The 17,768-nt window shown below is 28.7% G+C and overlaps 2 protein-coding genes across 3 annotated transcripts; both read right to left on the reverse strand.

The window, feature by feature from the left end:
* Positions 1 to 459: 459 nt before the first annotated feature.
* On the reverse strand, positions 460 to 2,196 carry LOC112722941 (cytochrome P450 77A1). The gene has a single exon (XM_025774135.3). It carries the CDS (start codon positions 2,137 to 2,139, stop codon positions 607 to 609), a length of 1,533 nt encoding a protein of 510 aa, XP_025629920.1. The 5' UTR covers positions 2,140 to 2,196; the 3' UTR covers positions 460 to 606.
* Positions 2,197 to 11,558: 9,362 nt separating this feature from the next.
* Positions 11,559 to 17,057, reverse strand: LOC112722942 (beta-glucosidase 46). Of its 2 annotated transcripts, XM_025774136.3 has the most exons (12): positions 16,521 to 17,057; positions 16,133 to 16,199; positions 15,998 to 16,062; positions 15,145 to 15,220; positions 14,985 to 15,059; positions 13,872 to 13,959; positions 13,517 to 13,775; positions 13,264 to 13,379; positions 12,914 to 13,169; positions 12,472 to 12,574; positions 12,270 to 12,378; positions 11,559 to 12,068 (listed from the first exon to the last, which is right to left on the reverse strand). In XM_025774136.3, exons 1-12 carry the CDS (start codon positions 16,656 to 16,658, stop codon positions 11,852 to 11,854), a joined length of 1,569 nt encoding a protein of 522 aa, XP_025629921.1. In that variant the 5' UTR covers positions 16,659 to 17,057; the 3' UTR covers positions 11,559 to 11,851. The 2 variants fall into 2 exon arrangements, with proteins under 2 accessions (XP_025629921.1, XP_025629922.1); XM_025774137.3 differs by lacking the exon at positions 16,133 to 16,199 and having other exon boundaries at positions 16,521 to 16,824.
* Positions 17,058 to 17,768: the final 711 nt, after the last annotated feature.

Raw genomic sequence — 17,768 nt, forward strand, 5'->3', positions numbered from 1 at the left:
CACCGAATGAATTATATATATATATTTATATATAATAATTCTACATTATATTGTAATATAGATATCTCTATGAATAATGGAATTGATTTAAACTTTTAAAATATCACAAAAAATGAATCTATATACTATTAGATGATGCTTTCTTTTTAATTTGCTCAATTTTATTCTTAATTAGCTACATATCTAATTTTATACATGTAAAATTTCAATCAAAATCATACAGATACACAAAAAATAATAGATAATACATACAAAAATATGTATTTGACAATATTTCATAAATTTTTTATCATATTATTATAAACAAATTTAATTATTTTAATAGTTGAATATTTAGTTTAAAAAATATATAAATAAATACATATAAATATAGATAAATATATAGCAAATAGTTAATTTGGTTATTGACTTTTAACATAATATTTTTTTATCATTTTTATATATTTTTGTGAATATAAAAAATAAACTTTTATTTTATTTAACTTTGTATGAATTATTATTAATATCGAATATAAAAAACATACAAAAAAGGTAAACATAATATAGTAATATAATATTTTTCTATAGATAAATGACTTAATAAAATTATTTAAAAGTTTAATTTAGTTAAATAGCTCTAGGGAGAATCATAGGCCTCAGAGGATTTTTCATGACAATAGTAAAAGCAAAGGTCTCAGTCGGGTCGGGTGGTATATTCGGGGCGGGCACCCACTTAAAAGCATGAACCATTCGAGCAAGCAGCATGTAAATGTGAAGTACTCCAAGAGTCCAAGCGGGGCATATCCTCCTCCCAACTCCAAACGGCATCATCTTCACCCCTTTGGTTCCCGTTATGTCCACATCAACCCCATCCCCGCTCAAGAACCTCTCGGGTCGGAACTCACCCGGATCCGACCACATATTCGGATCCTCCGTCAACCACGCCGTGTAAAATTCTACGCTTGCATCCTTCGGCACCGTGTACCCTCCCAGTTTAGTCTCCTCCGTCGCAGCGTGGGACAACACGAAGTGGCTTGGAGGGTGACGCCGGAAGGTCTCCTTTACCAATGCGCAGAGGTACGGCATCTTCTCTACGTCGCTCTCCATAACGATGCCGTTTTTTCCCACGCAGTCCACAATCTCGCCGTACAGCCTCTCCTGAATCCTCTGGTCTGTCACCAAGTGGAACATGGCCCATTCCACAGCCGTGGCGCTTGTGTCTGTACCCGCGCTGATGATCTCCGAGACTAGCGTGACGAGCTCTTCATCCCCCAGCCTCCCCCGTCCTGGAACCTCCAAAGTGAACAGCGAGTCCACGTAGGCAGCACCAACAGGACTCGCCATCTCAGAACCACCATCCTTCCCACCGCTATTCACGTAATTTCTCCTACTCCTTATCAACGGAACCAACAGCTCCACCTGCTTCTCCCGAAGCTTTTTCGCCTCTCTCACTTGACGGCGGAACAAGGGAGTGAGAAGGGGTAAGAAGTCTGGAAGCTTGGGAAGGGTAATAAGCATAACGTCCTTCAAGATGCTCTCGATGCTTCTGATTCTGTCCTCTGTGATCTTGGCGCCGAAACAGAGGCATATGAGGATGCTGCAAATGGTGAGCCTGCAGTTGCTCATCATTTCAATGAAGCCCTTTTCACGTGCCTCTCGTTGGATCCTGCTCATGTGGGCCTCCATGGCCCATTTCCGGATCCAGCTGCACTGCTTTATCCTCAACGGGGTGATCATCTCCGTCACGAAATTGCGCCGGAGAGAACGCCACACAGGACCGTACTCCGCCGAGTTGATGGCGCATTTCCCCATGCTAAAGATGAGTCGAATTGGGGAGTCCTTCGGCCTGCTGGCGAATAAGGGGCCCCTCTGGACGAGTGCCTCGTGGATGAGTTCGGAGCTGGTGACAATAATCATGGTGCGCTGTCCCATCTGCATGGTGAAGATTGGACCATATTTTTCACGTAAATCGCGGACCACATAGATAAAGTGTCGCCGCTGGAGGATCACTTGAAAGAGGTTTCCCACTATTGGCCACCCTGGTGGTCCGGGAGGCAGATTCTTTACTCCGCCGCCTGTGGTGGAGCAGTAGCACCACCACCAACGGAGGAAAAACAATGTGAGGAAGAGAAGAATAACATCTATTAATGTGAGCTCCATATGTATGTGTGAAGAATGAAGAATTAAAGGAATGGATATATAACATGAGAGATTGGTGATGAGAGTGAATGAGTTAGGTCTAGCAATTAATTACACTAAGTACGGAGTGCAACTTCATCAGAGATGAGCCATTACAAATATTCAAACCATCATGAATGAATCAACTCCCTTCCTTCTTTTTACATTTGTTATTTTTTTTATTATTATTTTTTTTTAAGTTAAAGAAACTCAACACAATAAAGTATAACAAAAGAAAAAAACAACTACTAACAATTTAAAGTAATGGAAAATGTCACATAGTCATCCTTGACCATTACTGATTTTTTACCGTGCAAAATTATTTACTGATCATATTTCAATGAATCTTATTAATTAATACTATCAAATCACAATTGATATAATATTCCACATGAATTTTTAACTATAGTTCAGATAAATATAAAAATATTATATCAATCATATTTTTATATTTCTATACTTAATTATAGATACAGTACTTTTCGAGTACTTTTTATATATTTATTATTAGAATATAATATTATGTATTTTAATTTAAAAAATATATTTATTTTTAATTAAAATTATAAATTATGTTTTATAGTATAAAAAAATTTAATATAATTTTATATTTTATATATATATGACAAAAAAATAAACAAGTTAAAGCAACTTATTTTCTATCATTTTAGGTTGCATTGTTATTATTATTTTGTGCATTGTATAAATAAGAGTATGTTTGAATTAAAGAAAATGACATATATGTAACTAATTAGATATAGAGGTGAATTTTTATTTTCCAGTTGTCTATTTTTTCTTTGTAAAATAGCAAATAACAGCATATCTCATCTATAATATTTTAATTTTTACAAGTGGAGAATTTTTTTAAGTGTACATCAAGACACAAGACACAAATTTCTATAAAAAAAATAATATAAAATAAATACAGCTATTCAAAACTAATAATATCTATATATATATTACAGTCAAATTTTTATTTAAATAAAATATTTATTACACATTTAAACAAGGACAAAAAAAATATTAATTTGTGCTTTTAATAGTCTCATTTTTGGCACTTGGAAAAACAAGATTTATAGAATGAATAATTGTTTGTGTCTTATCTTTTATAATCTCAAACATCTAAAAATTATATAATTTCTTTTATTTTATCCAGAAATATAATAAACTATTGTCAATAATTATGATGGTGAAAATATATACACCTAAATGTACATGCTATTAAATTTTTTAATCCTAATTTAAATCTATAAATAATACTTTTTTATTTAAATAAAATAAAGCTTATCATAGTCACACCTATCTATGTATAATGTTATACGTTAGTAAAATTAGATGAGTACCTTTTAGTATTAGTATTATAAATATAAACATAAACATACATATATACTTGGAAAGAAAGTAAAAATCATATATATCAAATTCAATCTAACATCAACACAAATAATTATTGAAAATAAGATATCGACAAAATACAACAAATAATATTTTGAATATTTTCACTCTATAAAGAGAAATATAAAGTATATTGATATGAATTACGAAGAATTCAACTTCAATTATTTATTCATGCTTTTACAGAAAGAGAACCTCCCAATTTAGGCTGAGAACTATTTTTTTTAAAACAAAAAACAAATCTTAAGTGTATATTCAATTTAGAGTAAAGTATAGTTTTTGTCTCAACGTTTGGAAATGCTATTTGTGTCTTTACTGTTTAAATTGTCTTATTTATATTCTAATGTTTATAAAAATGATTCAATGTCATTTTGTCTCAATTATACTAACGGATTAGATTGTATTTTTTAATTATTCTCACTTGAATGTATTATTAAGTCTCATTTGGATGTGTTCCATTTCAATATTGTACCCACTATTTGTATTCAGGTTCAATTATATCCCTACAAAAAAGTGAATTATGTAAATGTTGCAGGAAAGAGATTTTCAGAATTCCAATTAAAGCTCATAATATGTAATTGACGGAAGGATAACATTGAATCACTTTTACAAACGTTAGGATACAAATAAAACGATTTAAATGTTAGAGACACAAATATAACTTATCCAAACGTTGATGACAACAACTATACTTTACTCTTCAATTTATAAATAAATTTCATGTATAAAAATATACATAAAATTCATCAATAAATATTTTTACCCTATTTTAATTTACTAAACTTATTGTAAGTAATTTTTTTTCTTTGAGGAAGGGCCAAAGTTAAAAAAATAAAGGGGGCAACATAGAAAATTAAAAAGAAAAAGTTTAGGGACCAGAAATTTTATTAAATTTTAGCCAGCATATAACCACCAAAGAAAAATGAGCTATTGAATGAAATCTCACACTAATCTAACACTATTAAAATCATCATTAATAGCTATTTAATGATTATAAATCACAAAAATTGTTGTCCGCTAGCACTCCTCAGTTAAAAATACTATGAACTTATGGTGAAAAGTGCATTTTTTTGGGAGATCATCGCCCTCCTTTTCTTTATCGTATCCAAGTCCACTTGTCAGTCAATTCAGTTAATTTATCTTAATTTCTAGTGATATTAGAATTTCATCGAATTACATAATTTATATTGCATGGTTTATCCTAGCTAATAGCAATAAATAAAAAACTCTGTTCCATAACACTGATATGTCTGTCCCTGCATTTCCTTGAACCAACGGGTGTCCAAGTAAATTTATAGTAGCAACAATCATTAACAAATTAAATTCGATGATTTGTCGTTGGATTAGTGGTAGTCACACTTACGAACAATGATGTTACTGCAGCACCACATTTCTCTAGCTGTTGCTCTTGATTCTTTTGCAGTTTTTAATAATCATTATTTTTCTTAGTCATAATAATATCTCGCTTAACAAAATTTTGATAAGAATTGAACCCTGGAAACACGAAAGAAATGATAATAGCTAAGCAGCAATTATCAATAGAACAGATTAGTTGATGGAAGTTAATTGAACTTTTTTTATGTGAAAAGGAGTCACTGGGAGAGTGCGTCCTTAACGAAATCTACATTGATTTGTGGTTGGATTAATGGTTTTCAATATTTCCATTTTATTTATGATTTCTTTTCTGTTTGATCAATGGATTGATATTGCTCACACTATATTTCCATCAAAGCACAGATTAGATAAAAAGTTCTTCAATAAATGAGCACGAAACTGAAGTTACGCTACTTACTGGTACTTTTAAATATTAAAATGTAAATCAATTTGAATTTGTCAAAGGAAATAACTCATTCGTCCGCTTATCTAAATTTTAGATATTGAGTTTGGACTTATGTATCTACTATCTAGTAGTTCATTAGTCTTTGACTTACTAAATTAGAGATATCATTAAAAAAATCAGGACTGCTATACATACAAGTTTTTTTGGCTTACAAATTATAGAAGTTGCTTCAAGTCCAAGAAAAAAACATGCACACTACTCTTTTAAAATCAAGCGTCTAACGCACGCGCCTTAATCACCCTTCTACGACACGTTCACTCTTTCCCTTCTTTCTCAATCAAAATGCAAACCGTCAAGATTCAAGGGACATTCGAAACAAACTACGATTCTGCAGAAACGTTTCAACTTCTCGCGAAGAGTAGAAGAAATCAAGAAGAAAAGATACAAATTTCCATAAAAAATCACCAGAAAAAATGAAAAAACATTATTCAAGGTACTGTTTTACTGTTCTTCTAAGTTTTTCTTTTAGATTGTCTCTGCTATGTGCCTCATCTATAACCAGCAAAACATTAAAAGATTTCAAGAAGAAATATTTGGGTGTATTTCTTAAATCTTTTGGGTGTATTTCTGTAGCCGTTTGGGTATATTTCTGTAATTCTTTCTGTAACCGGGTATATTTTTGTAATCTTTTGGGTGTATTTCTGTAATCGTTTGGGTGTATTTATGTAATTGTTTGGGTGTATTTCTGAAGTTCCATTATCTTCAAAACGATTTCAAAGCTTGATTTCAGAAATCATGAAAATCGAAAAAAAAATAAAGCAAAGAGAGAACGCACGAAGGATATCCAACAAATTTGGCAAGAAACTCGAAAAAAGAAACGAAATCTTTTAAAAAATAGAAGTTATATATTTGCGCATTAATTGATTTAATTGATTTAAAAGTCTGTTAATGAGGTTTCGTTCTCTTCAAACTTGTAAAACTTGTAAACGTAAAACACTTGTATATAGAGATTTTCTCTAAAAAAATATAACACTTTAGTTTTTTATTCTTTAATATTTGATTTTGATCGATTTTCTTTTATCAAAAATGTTTGAAAGTTTAATTTAGAAATCATAAGTAGTCATAATTTGTTTCTTTTCGTTTTTGTTTATTCATTAGTTATTACTAGAATAAATATATATTAAACATAATAAATATATAATTATAGATATTACATATATAAAGTCACCAAAAAGGATATTACATATATAAAATTATAAATATTAAATTAAATAAAATAATTTTAAATTATTATTTCCTAAACGTTATTATTTTTTATCGTTAATTGATTCTTATATTGAGTTTAAACACTTGTCTCTAAAAAATAGTATATAAGAGAGAACGATAATAACGAGTTTTGGATAATCCTATATACATAATATATGTTTCTGAACATGCTATTACTAGTTAGAAACCATTTAGATAAAGATGCTTAAAACATCTTTTTTTAAAGATGTTTTTAATAATTAAAATTTAACATATATAATCAATTGAATCATGTTATTTTTGCAAAATTAGGCTAAACAAATTGATTTAACCAAAAAAAAGGTTAATCAAATTTTGAATTGGTCTAAATTAATATTATTTTTTTATAAAAAATGACTACAATACCCTTATTATAGAAAATGATTAAAATACTCTTATTATATATATATATATATATATATATATATATATATATATATATATATATATTAATTTTAAAAATTCTAAATCCTAACCCTACGATAGAAAAATAAAGGACTAAAATTTAGGATTCTCAAAATTAATATATATAATAGAAGTATTTTAGTCATTTTCTATAATAGGGTATTATAGTCATTTTTTATAAAAATAATATTAATTTAGACCAGTTCAAAATTTGATTCACCATTTTTTTGTCAGATCAATTTGTCTAGCCTAATTTTGACAAAAATAACACGATTTAATCGATTATATATGTTAAATTTTGATTATTAAAAAACATCTTTTATAAAAAGACGTTTTCAGCGTCTTTATCTAAGTAGCTCCCTTACTAATTAGTACGTTACTAATAAACAGAGAGATTTATCAATTAGCTCAGTTGGTGTTTAATCAAGTTTAAAGTTTTTTCTAAGTTTTTTTTACCATCTATATGCATGCGAACAAGATTTAGGTTTAATTATTCTGCTACTCTCTATAATTTTATCAAATTTACAATATATATATATATTAAATCTCTATACTAGGTCTTTTTTCATAAAAAATATTAAAATTAATAAAAATTTTTTTTTAAAAAATATATAATCAAAGATTTAATTAAAATCTTGTACCTTAGTACACTGAACACCAACCCAATCTCAATGAAGACGGAAAGCGCATGTGAACATAGAAATTGTCTGTCTTCTAATTATCACTTCGAAGCAATATCACATAAACAAAGACGATATCATCAGAAAAAGGACCTCTGAAGGAGGCGGAGGAAATGAAAGCCTCACAGCCGGCCACGACCTAGCTAACTCTGGCGATGCGAATTCAGAGATTGTGAGCTATCAAATCGTCTTCAATCTATCTGGAATCACTCACTCACTGATGCCACCTCAAAACCTATATTCTCAGAAGGGTTTTAATTATGGATATTTTTAATTTGTAAAAAAATATCCTGTTAATTCTAATATTTTTTACATTAACAAGAACTAAATTACAAAATAAAAAATAATGTAAAAACTCAACAAAATAAAAGTATAGAACTCTAATTATAAATTTGATGAAATTCCAGAAACTAACAAATAATTAAACCAAAAATTTAATACAGTTGTGCACGGCTATTACATCAAGAGCACGAAGGACTAAGAGTCAATTTACATTGACTTTTAAAAAAAAATTATTTATTTTTTAGTTATAATTTAAAAAAAATATTATGAGATTATTAGAATTTATTATTTTTGACCATCACTTAACCATCAACTCAATTTCTTTAGTTTAGTTTCTTTGATTTAGTATATAATCCAATAACTTACTTTATCTCATACTTTTAAATATTAATGGTTAACTGATGACAAAAAATAATAAATGTTGATGATCTTCTAATATTCTTCTTTTTTTAATAGACAAAAGCTATTTCAATTTTCAAATTAAAATAATTTTTTAAAAAAAATTCAAATATTAAAAACGTTTTTTATTTTTATTTTTTAAAAATAAAATATTATTAGTTTTAAAAGAAACAAATAACTCTTTTTTTAATAAAGATATTTTTTAAAATATGTATTTAAATAAATTTAAATTGAATAAAAATATTTAAATTTTAATAATAATGTCATGCAATTTTAAATTTTTTATTATATATAAATTTGGTACTGATTTTTGGAAGATAAAAACTTATAAAAAAAAAAGAAAAAATCTAATGAATTAAATTAGGCTTTACTCAGTACTAACAAATCAAGACCTTCTGAGACCTATGACTATGAGAGTATGAATAGATAGAGGATCCACTATAGTTGAAGAGGATCTTAAAAAGAGTAGATTACACTGAAAAAAAAAAAAGGGAAGCATTAAGAGTAGATGTGTACAATAAATAAAACATTGAATCATGACATGTCGATATCATTCATTGGCGTGCGATAAAACTAACCAGTATTATTGTGTTGGATGGTTGTATGGCAGGGTCGTATATCTTATACAAAATAGAGAGTACTATCTTATTGGCAGCTGTGTTTGTTTTTCTTTTACTGCATATATATAATAATAATAATAATATAACAAAAATAGTGGAAATACAAAAATAGGTTTATTTGTTATGAATTTATGATGTTCTAGAAAGAAGTAGGTTGTATCATTTAATTAAGAAAAATGCTAAGTAGTTCCATTTTTTATGATCAGAACTCTGAAGCCTAAGTGGGTTAACTGGACTCATAAATATATTTGTTAAGCTAAGTCAACCATATAACAAGTTCACATTTTGCATTTTGCTCTATTTATTTTTATGAAGTATCGTTATTTGTTTTCTTGTTATATATGTTTAATATTTAAATTTATAATAATATATATAAAAAAAAAAGTTATTACGTGTATACTAAAATTATTTATCAAAATCAGTCATCAGTATAAAATATATGTTAAAATATAAATATATATTAAAAATAAATTAAATTACACATGTATTTATTTATAAATATATTATTGGCTAATTTTAGTAGCTAATTTTAATGTATAAATAGTATTTTTGATAAAGAAATTTATAATTTATGGCAACTAACGACTGACAAAAGTGAGACCCTAGTATTTGAAATCAGGGATAGCACTCACTCCTCACTGGCTACTCATTTAAAAATGTTACTAAGTCCAACTTCCCATGGTGAATTACAGCAATAAATAGCATTAGATTATGGTCTGACCAATCTAGCAATGCCTCATCACGACTGTCAGCCAATGTCTACACGGTTTCAGACCGTGCAATAAATGATTCCCTCATTGAGCTACCCCCATCCACTGACTCTAACTTCAACATATTTTTACTCCCAAAAGGCCAAAACAGTGGAAAAGAATAAGAGTGCTTTACCAAAATATAAAAATGTTTAAGACTAAAAAGGGTAAAGAGTGCCCACAGATTGGGATTTTAAGGCTTTGTTTTGTTTTTTATTTTTAATTTTAATGTGAGAAAAGAAGTGAAAATAAAAAATATATAAATATGTTACATATACACAAAAAATAGTATTTTTATTATTTTTTATAAATCTTGAAAATAAAAAAATAAAAAATAAAAATAAAATGAAAATACCTAGCAGACTATATGAATTTCTTGGCTAAGAAGCCAAGCAAAAAACTATTAAACCCATTATATCAACTATAAATTTATGGTGGAAATTCAAATCGGTCGATTCCACATAAAGTTAATAGTTGAGAGTGTTAGATAAAAATTTAGTCAAATCAGTCAAATTATCTAATGGTTCTCAGTTATCAATTTCACGTGAAGTCAACTGCACTTGAATTTCCACCTAAATTTATACCCACGTAATTTGTGCATGACATATATATTTAAAGAAACAGAATTCATTCATACCCATTATATCAAGATTTAATTATTCTGTTGTTTCTTATAGTTTTACGAAATTTTTAATTGGATTCCTTTTATAGTTGTCAAACTTTTATTTTAGTTTCCATTTTTCTAAATTTTTTCTTGTTAAAATAAATGTTATATTATTGTTACACGGGAACTAAATTATATATTTACCCATAAATGTTAAACTTGAGTTTAGCTTTCAAAATGGTTTCTAAAACATTTCGTATGATTGTATGAATTAATCTGGTTCCTAAAAAATTCATTGTCACAATTTATTAACGTGAGTCGATCAATGGTCGTTTCGTTTTCTTCTTATTAACGACAAGCTTACCTTCACACTGCAATTTTAGAGAGACGTGAAAGCGAAAGTCTATGAAATCACTTCGGTAACTGTATAATCAGCATTGAAAACCATTTTATATTGAATGGTTTGGTATTTTGATGATTCCTATTTTATTAAAAGTAACTTCTGTACTTATTATCGCTTTTATTGTAGATATTAATAATATTTGTGAACTTATTTCTGGATCTCTACTTTATGAAACAATATTATTTCAGGTGCCTTTATTATTTCTACTTTAGTAAAAAATTAACAAAATAATTAACTTAACACAGATATCTTTTCGATAACAAATTAAGTCATAATTTTTTATAGGCTAATCCCTAAGATTTATTCTGTCAAAAAAGGGAAAAAAAATAAAAAAAGAAATATAAGAAGAGGATCACTTGGGTTGAGTGCATGTCATCATAATTCAATGAAAATATTTAATAATAAAAAAAATTAATTAAAAATAATTAAAATAAACTTATTTAATATTTATTAATTATCATTAAAATTAATAAATATTAAATAAAATAAATTTTAGCTTTTTGTTTTTCTCCTCCATAACATTACCGATAATTCATAATCAATCCAGCCATATCATAAGGACCCATGTCATAAGAAATATCATAAATAGATCATTATTATTAGATTTAGAATACACTACTAGTACTATGGACCCATTTGCCCTAGGTCCACCGAACTATCTAAGCATAGAGCGAATGAATAACATGTTTCTGAACACGTGCCGCCCATTAGTGGTAAGGGAGTTGAATATAGCATGAATATGATCATAATTCAATTTTTATTTTATTATTTTACTACACAAAAGATAATAATTAACCATATAGATAAATGTTTAAATTTGATTTGATTCAAGATTTTAAATTCATTAACCATCACCACATACATATTTTACGATTGGTTGAATTAGATATCCAAGTGATGCTTATATAATCTTTGTTCTCTATCAGATAAAATAAACTGTAACAATAATTAAATAAGTGCTGACTTATAAAATTCTAGTACGATTAAACCTTTGGCCTTATGTTGATTTACCTCAAGATCTAAGGCATGTATGTGGTGGTGTTCTCACTTGAATAAACCCTGACAAGAACAAGATGGCTGGCCTTATTACTTTTCACAACTCAAAAGCCTTGCTTGTGTTATTATTGTACTTCCATTCCAACTGATGCATTTCAATGAATTGCTTATACCAAGTTGTTGATAATCTTGGAGTCCTCCTCAAGGAATTATGATCCACATGATGAAGTCCATATCTTATTGTATATCCATATATCCACTCAAAGTTGTCTAGCAACGACCACGCAAAGTATCCCCTCACATCTGCTCCTTTCCTAAAGCACACAGTTCGTTAGAAACTTACTTGTAGTTATTTTTATTTAAAATTAATAGTTAAAAATTATTAAATATTAATTTAGTCAAACATGTCAAATTATTTATTTTTCTGTGTACTTGCTTTGAACTTATCATAACATGCAATATTGCAATGTGACTACACAAAAATGGAATCCTTGTCTTCTTATTTTTATTCTTACCTTATTGTTTCTAACATGGCCTCAAAATGATTCCTCATGCACCTTATTCTATTATAATCGTTAAGTTGTTCCTCCATGGTGGAATTTGAATCTTCTTGTACGGGATACCCTATGAAATGTTTGGATTGTATATCTATATCAGATCGAAATGTTCGGAAACTCTACTAATTAACTTTGAACGGTGTTGGTGCTTAATGCTTACCATTTTCAGTGATGAACATTGGAATATTGTTGTATCTGTTTCTGACATATGTAATGGCCTTCTCCATGCCTTCCGGGTAAATATTGAGCCAACTAAATGGTGTCTGCATGAGATTATATTAGAAGCTTTGGAATTGATAAACCCATAAGGGGCCTGTGATTTACCAAAATGCTTTTAAATTTTAAGAAATTTTCAATGCAAAATTTCTGAAAATGTGAAAACATTCCATAAATCATATTACTAGAATTTAATTTTGATGAATTGTGAGTATAAAACAGGTTTACACGTGTCTTCAATTACGTTACACATCAGCAAAAATAACTACTTTTTATATTGATTGCGTGTCCAAAAGAATAAATATAATTGAACGACTCATAGTTAGTGCATCAAAATTAAACTCAAAATTGCAACTTTGAGGGTACTTAATAACACCACTACTTACAGGTTCTCCAATTGAGACACCATTTTTGTCTCCACTTTTTTGGTATGAACCTTCTGTTCTGGAGGTGCCTACTCCCGGTTTACACTTGGAATATATACAATCTTTGATATAGTGGGCTGTGTAGTAATTGAGGCCAACGAAATCCAATCCTTTCTTGAGTTTCTCCATTTCCTTGCTCGAAAACTTGGGTAACACGCTTCCAAGAACATCCTCCATTTCTGTTGGGTACTTTCCAAATATCACTGGGTCCAGGAACCTAAATTATAATTTATGATAAAGAAGGTACAAATATGAGATTTCTATATATCCTTACTTAAAAAAAATTCTGTGATAGGAGAATTGTGTTATACCAATTGAAGGAGAATGATCTTGCTCTTTCGGTGGCCAATTTGTCTGCTGTGGAATTGCTGATTGGTTCATACCATTCATGTTGAAGGACTATGCCAATCATTCCTTTTTGCTCACTCTGAGATTTTCAATAATCAAAAGACAGTTAAAATGTGAAGAAGTTTTTGTTATCTGTTAGAGTAATGATAAGTATTTCTTGTCTTTCAAGAAATGCTACTAAGGCTGTTATTGTAAGAACTGTGTCAAATTTATTACTTGATATTTGCTTCTGTAGATACCAACAGCAGCAGCATGTGAAAGGATAATGTTATGTGCTGCTATGAATGGTTCCCTTTCTGAGTCCCCTCCTTTGCATGGTAACATTGCCAATGAGCCAGAGCAACGGGACGGCGGATATATGCCGGAACGGTAACCAAGTGGGGCTAGGTAGTTTGGCTCATTGAAGGTGACCCAATACTTGACTCTGTCACCAAAGCTTCTAAAACATAGGTCTGCATAGAATGCAAAATCTTCTCTGCATTCTCATCAGATATTAAAATATGGTTAATGTTGAAGTTAAGAAATGAAACATGTCTAGGCAAATTGGAAGATTGATTGATGTGTTGCTTACTTTGATTGAGGACTTAGCCAGCCTCCATATCTGTCCTCCAGCTCTTGAGGACTATCATAGTGAGATAGTACTACAAAGGGTTGGATCCCTGTTTTTTGAGAAAAGAAAATGCATGTCTAATTACACAAACTATATTAGATTGAAATAGAGACAGTAATGTAATTTCTTTATCAAGAGAGTATAAAGAACTAACTTTTAAATAACTAATCTTTTTTTATTATAATTTTATTTTTTAACATCCTTTTTCGAGAATTTAAGGTTTAGAATTAGAATTTAAAAATAAATTTTTTTAATATTTAAATTGTATTATAGTATTATAGAAATTATTTAACACGCCTTCCACATATTGACCAAGATGTTGCCATGTGTTCAACACGTGTCTCCCGGCACGTGTTCAACACGCTTCTCATATATTGTAACATGCACTCGCGTGTTCATGTTGATTTTCCACCTACAAAATCTATCCACCTATAATTACACCAAATAATTTCATTTTTATCAAAAATACTAATATTTTTTTCGTATAAAAAGAAAATCAGCCTATTGGTTATTATTAGGAAAAGGAATTCTTTGAGTGAAGAGTTAGGTGGAGAACTAAATTTTTAATGGAATATACACTGTACATGATATTTTTATTCTTAATTTATAAAATATAATTCATTTGTATATTAATTGTTAGTTCATATTATAACTATATTTATAATTTATAAATTTTTTTAATAAAAAAATTATAATCTTAATTAGTTTTGATTATTGCTTTTTTTGTTTAATGTAAGTAAATAGTTAAAAGTCTAATAAATTAAGAATAATTTATTTAAAAAAATATTTTGACAAACTAACCCAACGAATTTTATTGGCTTTTTTTAAGCACTTACTTTTTTTAACTAATAGATTTTTCAAAAAAGAGTCCAACCGAACCTAAAACAAACTGAACCACAAATTTCCGTCAAATAGCCCGACCCACTTTCATTCCTTAATTGTCATGATGTTTTTATTTTTTTTAAATATTTATAAAACAAACAATATTATTTTTTATTCAATTTAACTCTTCACCGTATCATTAAAATGTAACAATTTCTCAAGTAAGAGTCAAAACACTGAGAATTAAATTACCTTTCAGAAGCAGAGCATCAATTAGTGTGTTATAGAAGTTGATACCAGCTCTATTGACCTTTCCAAACCTTCCCTCTGTTCACAGGAGTCTATGTTAGTAGAGCTGTGTGGGAAAATTTGTTGAGATTCAGATTTTGGTAGTGTAGGAGAGGATAAATACTTGGTAGAATTCTTGACCAAGATAAAGAAAGCTTGTAGCTGTTCACTTTCAAAGCCTCCATTAAATCTATATCCTCCTATTAATCCACATTCAAATTATGGAAATTAATAGCCTTTTCCTCCTCACATTCATAGATATATTTAATATTTTAATATATATTTTATAGAAAAAATCATACAAATAAAATAATTTCAACTTAAAATTATCTAGATGTTTTAAATCAGGATTGGTTACACACTGTCATGAATATTTTTAAATAAATCGAATCAAATTGATTCAATCTATACTATTTATATATAAATCGATCATCTATATGTTGTACCAATAATAAATATACTAATAATAAATCAAATCAACTTAATTCAGTTTACTATATATATTTTATACATTCTATACATTACATGTAAATAAACCGAGTCAATTTAATTCGATTTATATAAAATATTCATTTGTGTAATTTTAAAATTTACTCAATTTTATTAGTGTAAATTATCCTATTCTATACATATAACTAATTTGACGATGAATTTTTAGGACGGTTAATCCTGATGGTTAAGATGATGCAATAGGGCATACCGGTTATGCTGTTGTGTGGGACCTGGAGATGAAGAGTTGCAGGAAAGAAAGAACACAAACGTGATAAAGGTTGTTTTAATTAGTGTACGTGGATGTCATGCATCAGCTAAGCAAGCTGAGAATTTAACTATTAATTAACATTCACACGCGGAGCGCATGGGTTTCGTTGTAGGATATTTTAATATTTTAAATTAGCTAAAAATATAAAAAATATTACATAAGTAGGTATCTATATTGATGTTGATATTAACATATGATATTGGTGATAGAAGCTTACCAGATAGCGATGGTAATGATCAACGGCAATATCACCATTACTTCCATCGATTATTACATATCTACCTGCAAGTAGAAACTGATCTCATTCAACAAAAGATATGCAGAGATAAACCAGTCTAATTTGATGATAAACCTGGTCCGTGAGTGAAGTTATCCCAATTACTCTGTCCTTTGCCATCGCTCATGTAAGCACCTTCGTACTGGCAAAGTTTAATAAAAAACACATGACCATTTACGTCTCTCCCCGTTAGCTTAAATTTTTTAGAAAAGTGACTTTATGATATAGTTTCAGAGCTTTAACAACTAAAAAGAAAAATAAATTTAACATAAGACATAAAAAAATTATATAAAAATTTATGAATCTTTTTTTATCAATTTGAATTTTTAGCAGTAGTTTTATTTCGTACTGAAATATTAGTTACAATTTGTATTCTAATTATTAGAAGATCCATAATTAGTTTTTGTAAGTAACAATTAATAACAAGGTATATATATGGAGCTTAAAGGAAATCAAATCAAACCTGGTAAGAAGAAGATCCTATCCCGAAGAGGAAGTTGCTGGGTAGACTGAAGCCATTTGAGAAACATGGCAGAAAAGGAAGCAAATGCAACAGGATGCCACAGTAGAGGATAGTTTTCTTCAATGTAGACAACCCCATTGCATGCTATTATATTGTGTTTGTAAAATGCCAATCATCGATAATATACACCACAGTAGGCTATATAAACTATAAAGCAAGAACGAGTTAGTTTTGTTTCTTTATTATATTTTTCGAGCCACGAGGTTCTTTTCCTAAATTTCAATTCTCTTTTTGTTTTTTAAATAAGGATTATATATCCAATAATCTCTTTACATTTAACATCTCATATTTTGAATCTTAACATAAGGCTGCTAAATCGTTCTAATTTCCTAATTTTCTTTTTCATTTTTATTTATTTTATGCACTATCTCCAAAAGAAGAAGTAAAAAAACAATAAATTTTGTTGAAAATATCTATTTTTTCACTATGATAGACTTTAATGCTACGGTGCTGAAATGATTCTTTTTTTTCAGCACCTGCTGAAATGAGTTCAACACAATATATAAGGTAGTATTTGGTGGAGAGATAGAAATAGAAAGACAGAAACGGAGAGACAGAGACTAAAAGACAGATATTAAAATAAATCTTAGTATTTTGTTTGGTGTAAAGTGAGAGACAGAAATTGAAACAAGAATGGAATTCTAATTTAATTTGTATAAAAGGGTAAAATTAGAATTAATTAATTGAAATAAATGTATTTTAGGTATAAAATGTTATTAAAATTTCAGTCTCCATTTCTAAAAATTTTAGTCCGATCTCCACTTTTTCGAAGTACTGAAATACTGAAATTTTGGGAATAGAGATAGAAATTTTAGTATCAATCTCTCAACTAACAAATATGATACTAAGTCTCAGTCTTTATCTCAGTACTTCAAAACAAACGTTACTTAAAAAACGCGTATTGGTTTTGATATGACAGGAGAAATATCAACTGAGCCGAAGCATCAGTCGGCAAAATATTTGTCGAAGTATACGAAGGTAATTATGCCAAGTAATGTATTAATTTGGGGGTTTAATCCTTTATAAGAATTGGATTAATCTTTTGGTTGCCGTTGGACTTTTTTGTTAGTAAATACATTGGATTGATAATGTAAAGAATTGATCCAATAATAATAATAATAATAATAATAATAATAATAATAATAATAATAATAATAGATCAAAACCAACACGCATCTCTTATATATT

Source organism: Arachis hypogaea, chromosome 11 (genome assembly GCF_003086295.3).
Source record: "Arachis hypogaea cultivar Tifrunner chromosome 11, arahy.Tifrunner.gnm2.J5K5, whole genome shotgun sequence".
NCBI lineage: Eukaryota > Viridiplantae > Streptophyta > Magnoliopsida > Fabales > Fabaceae > Arachis > Arachis hypogaea.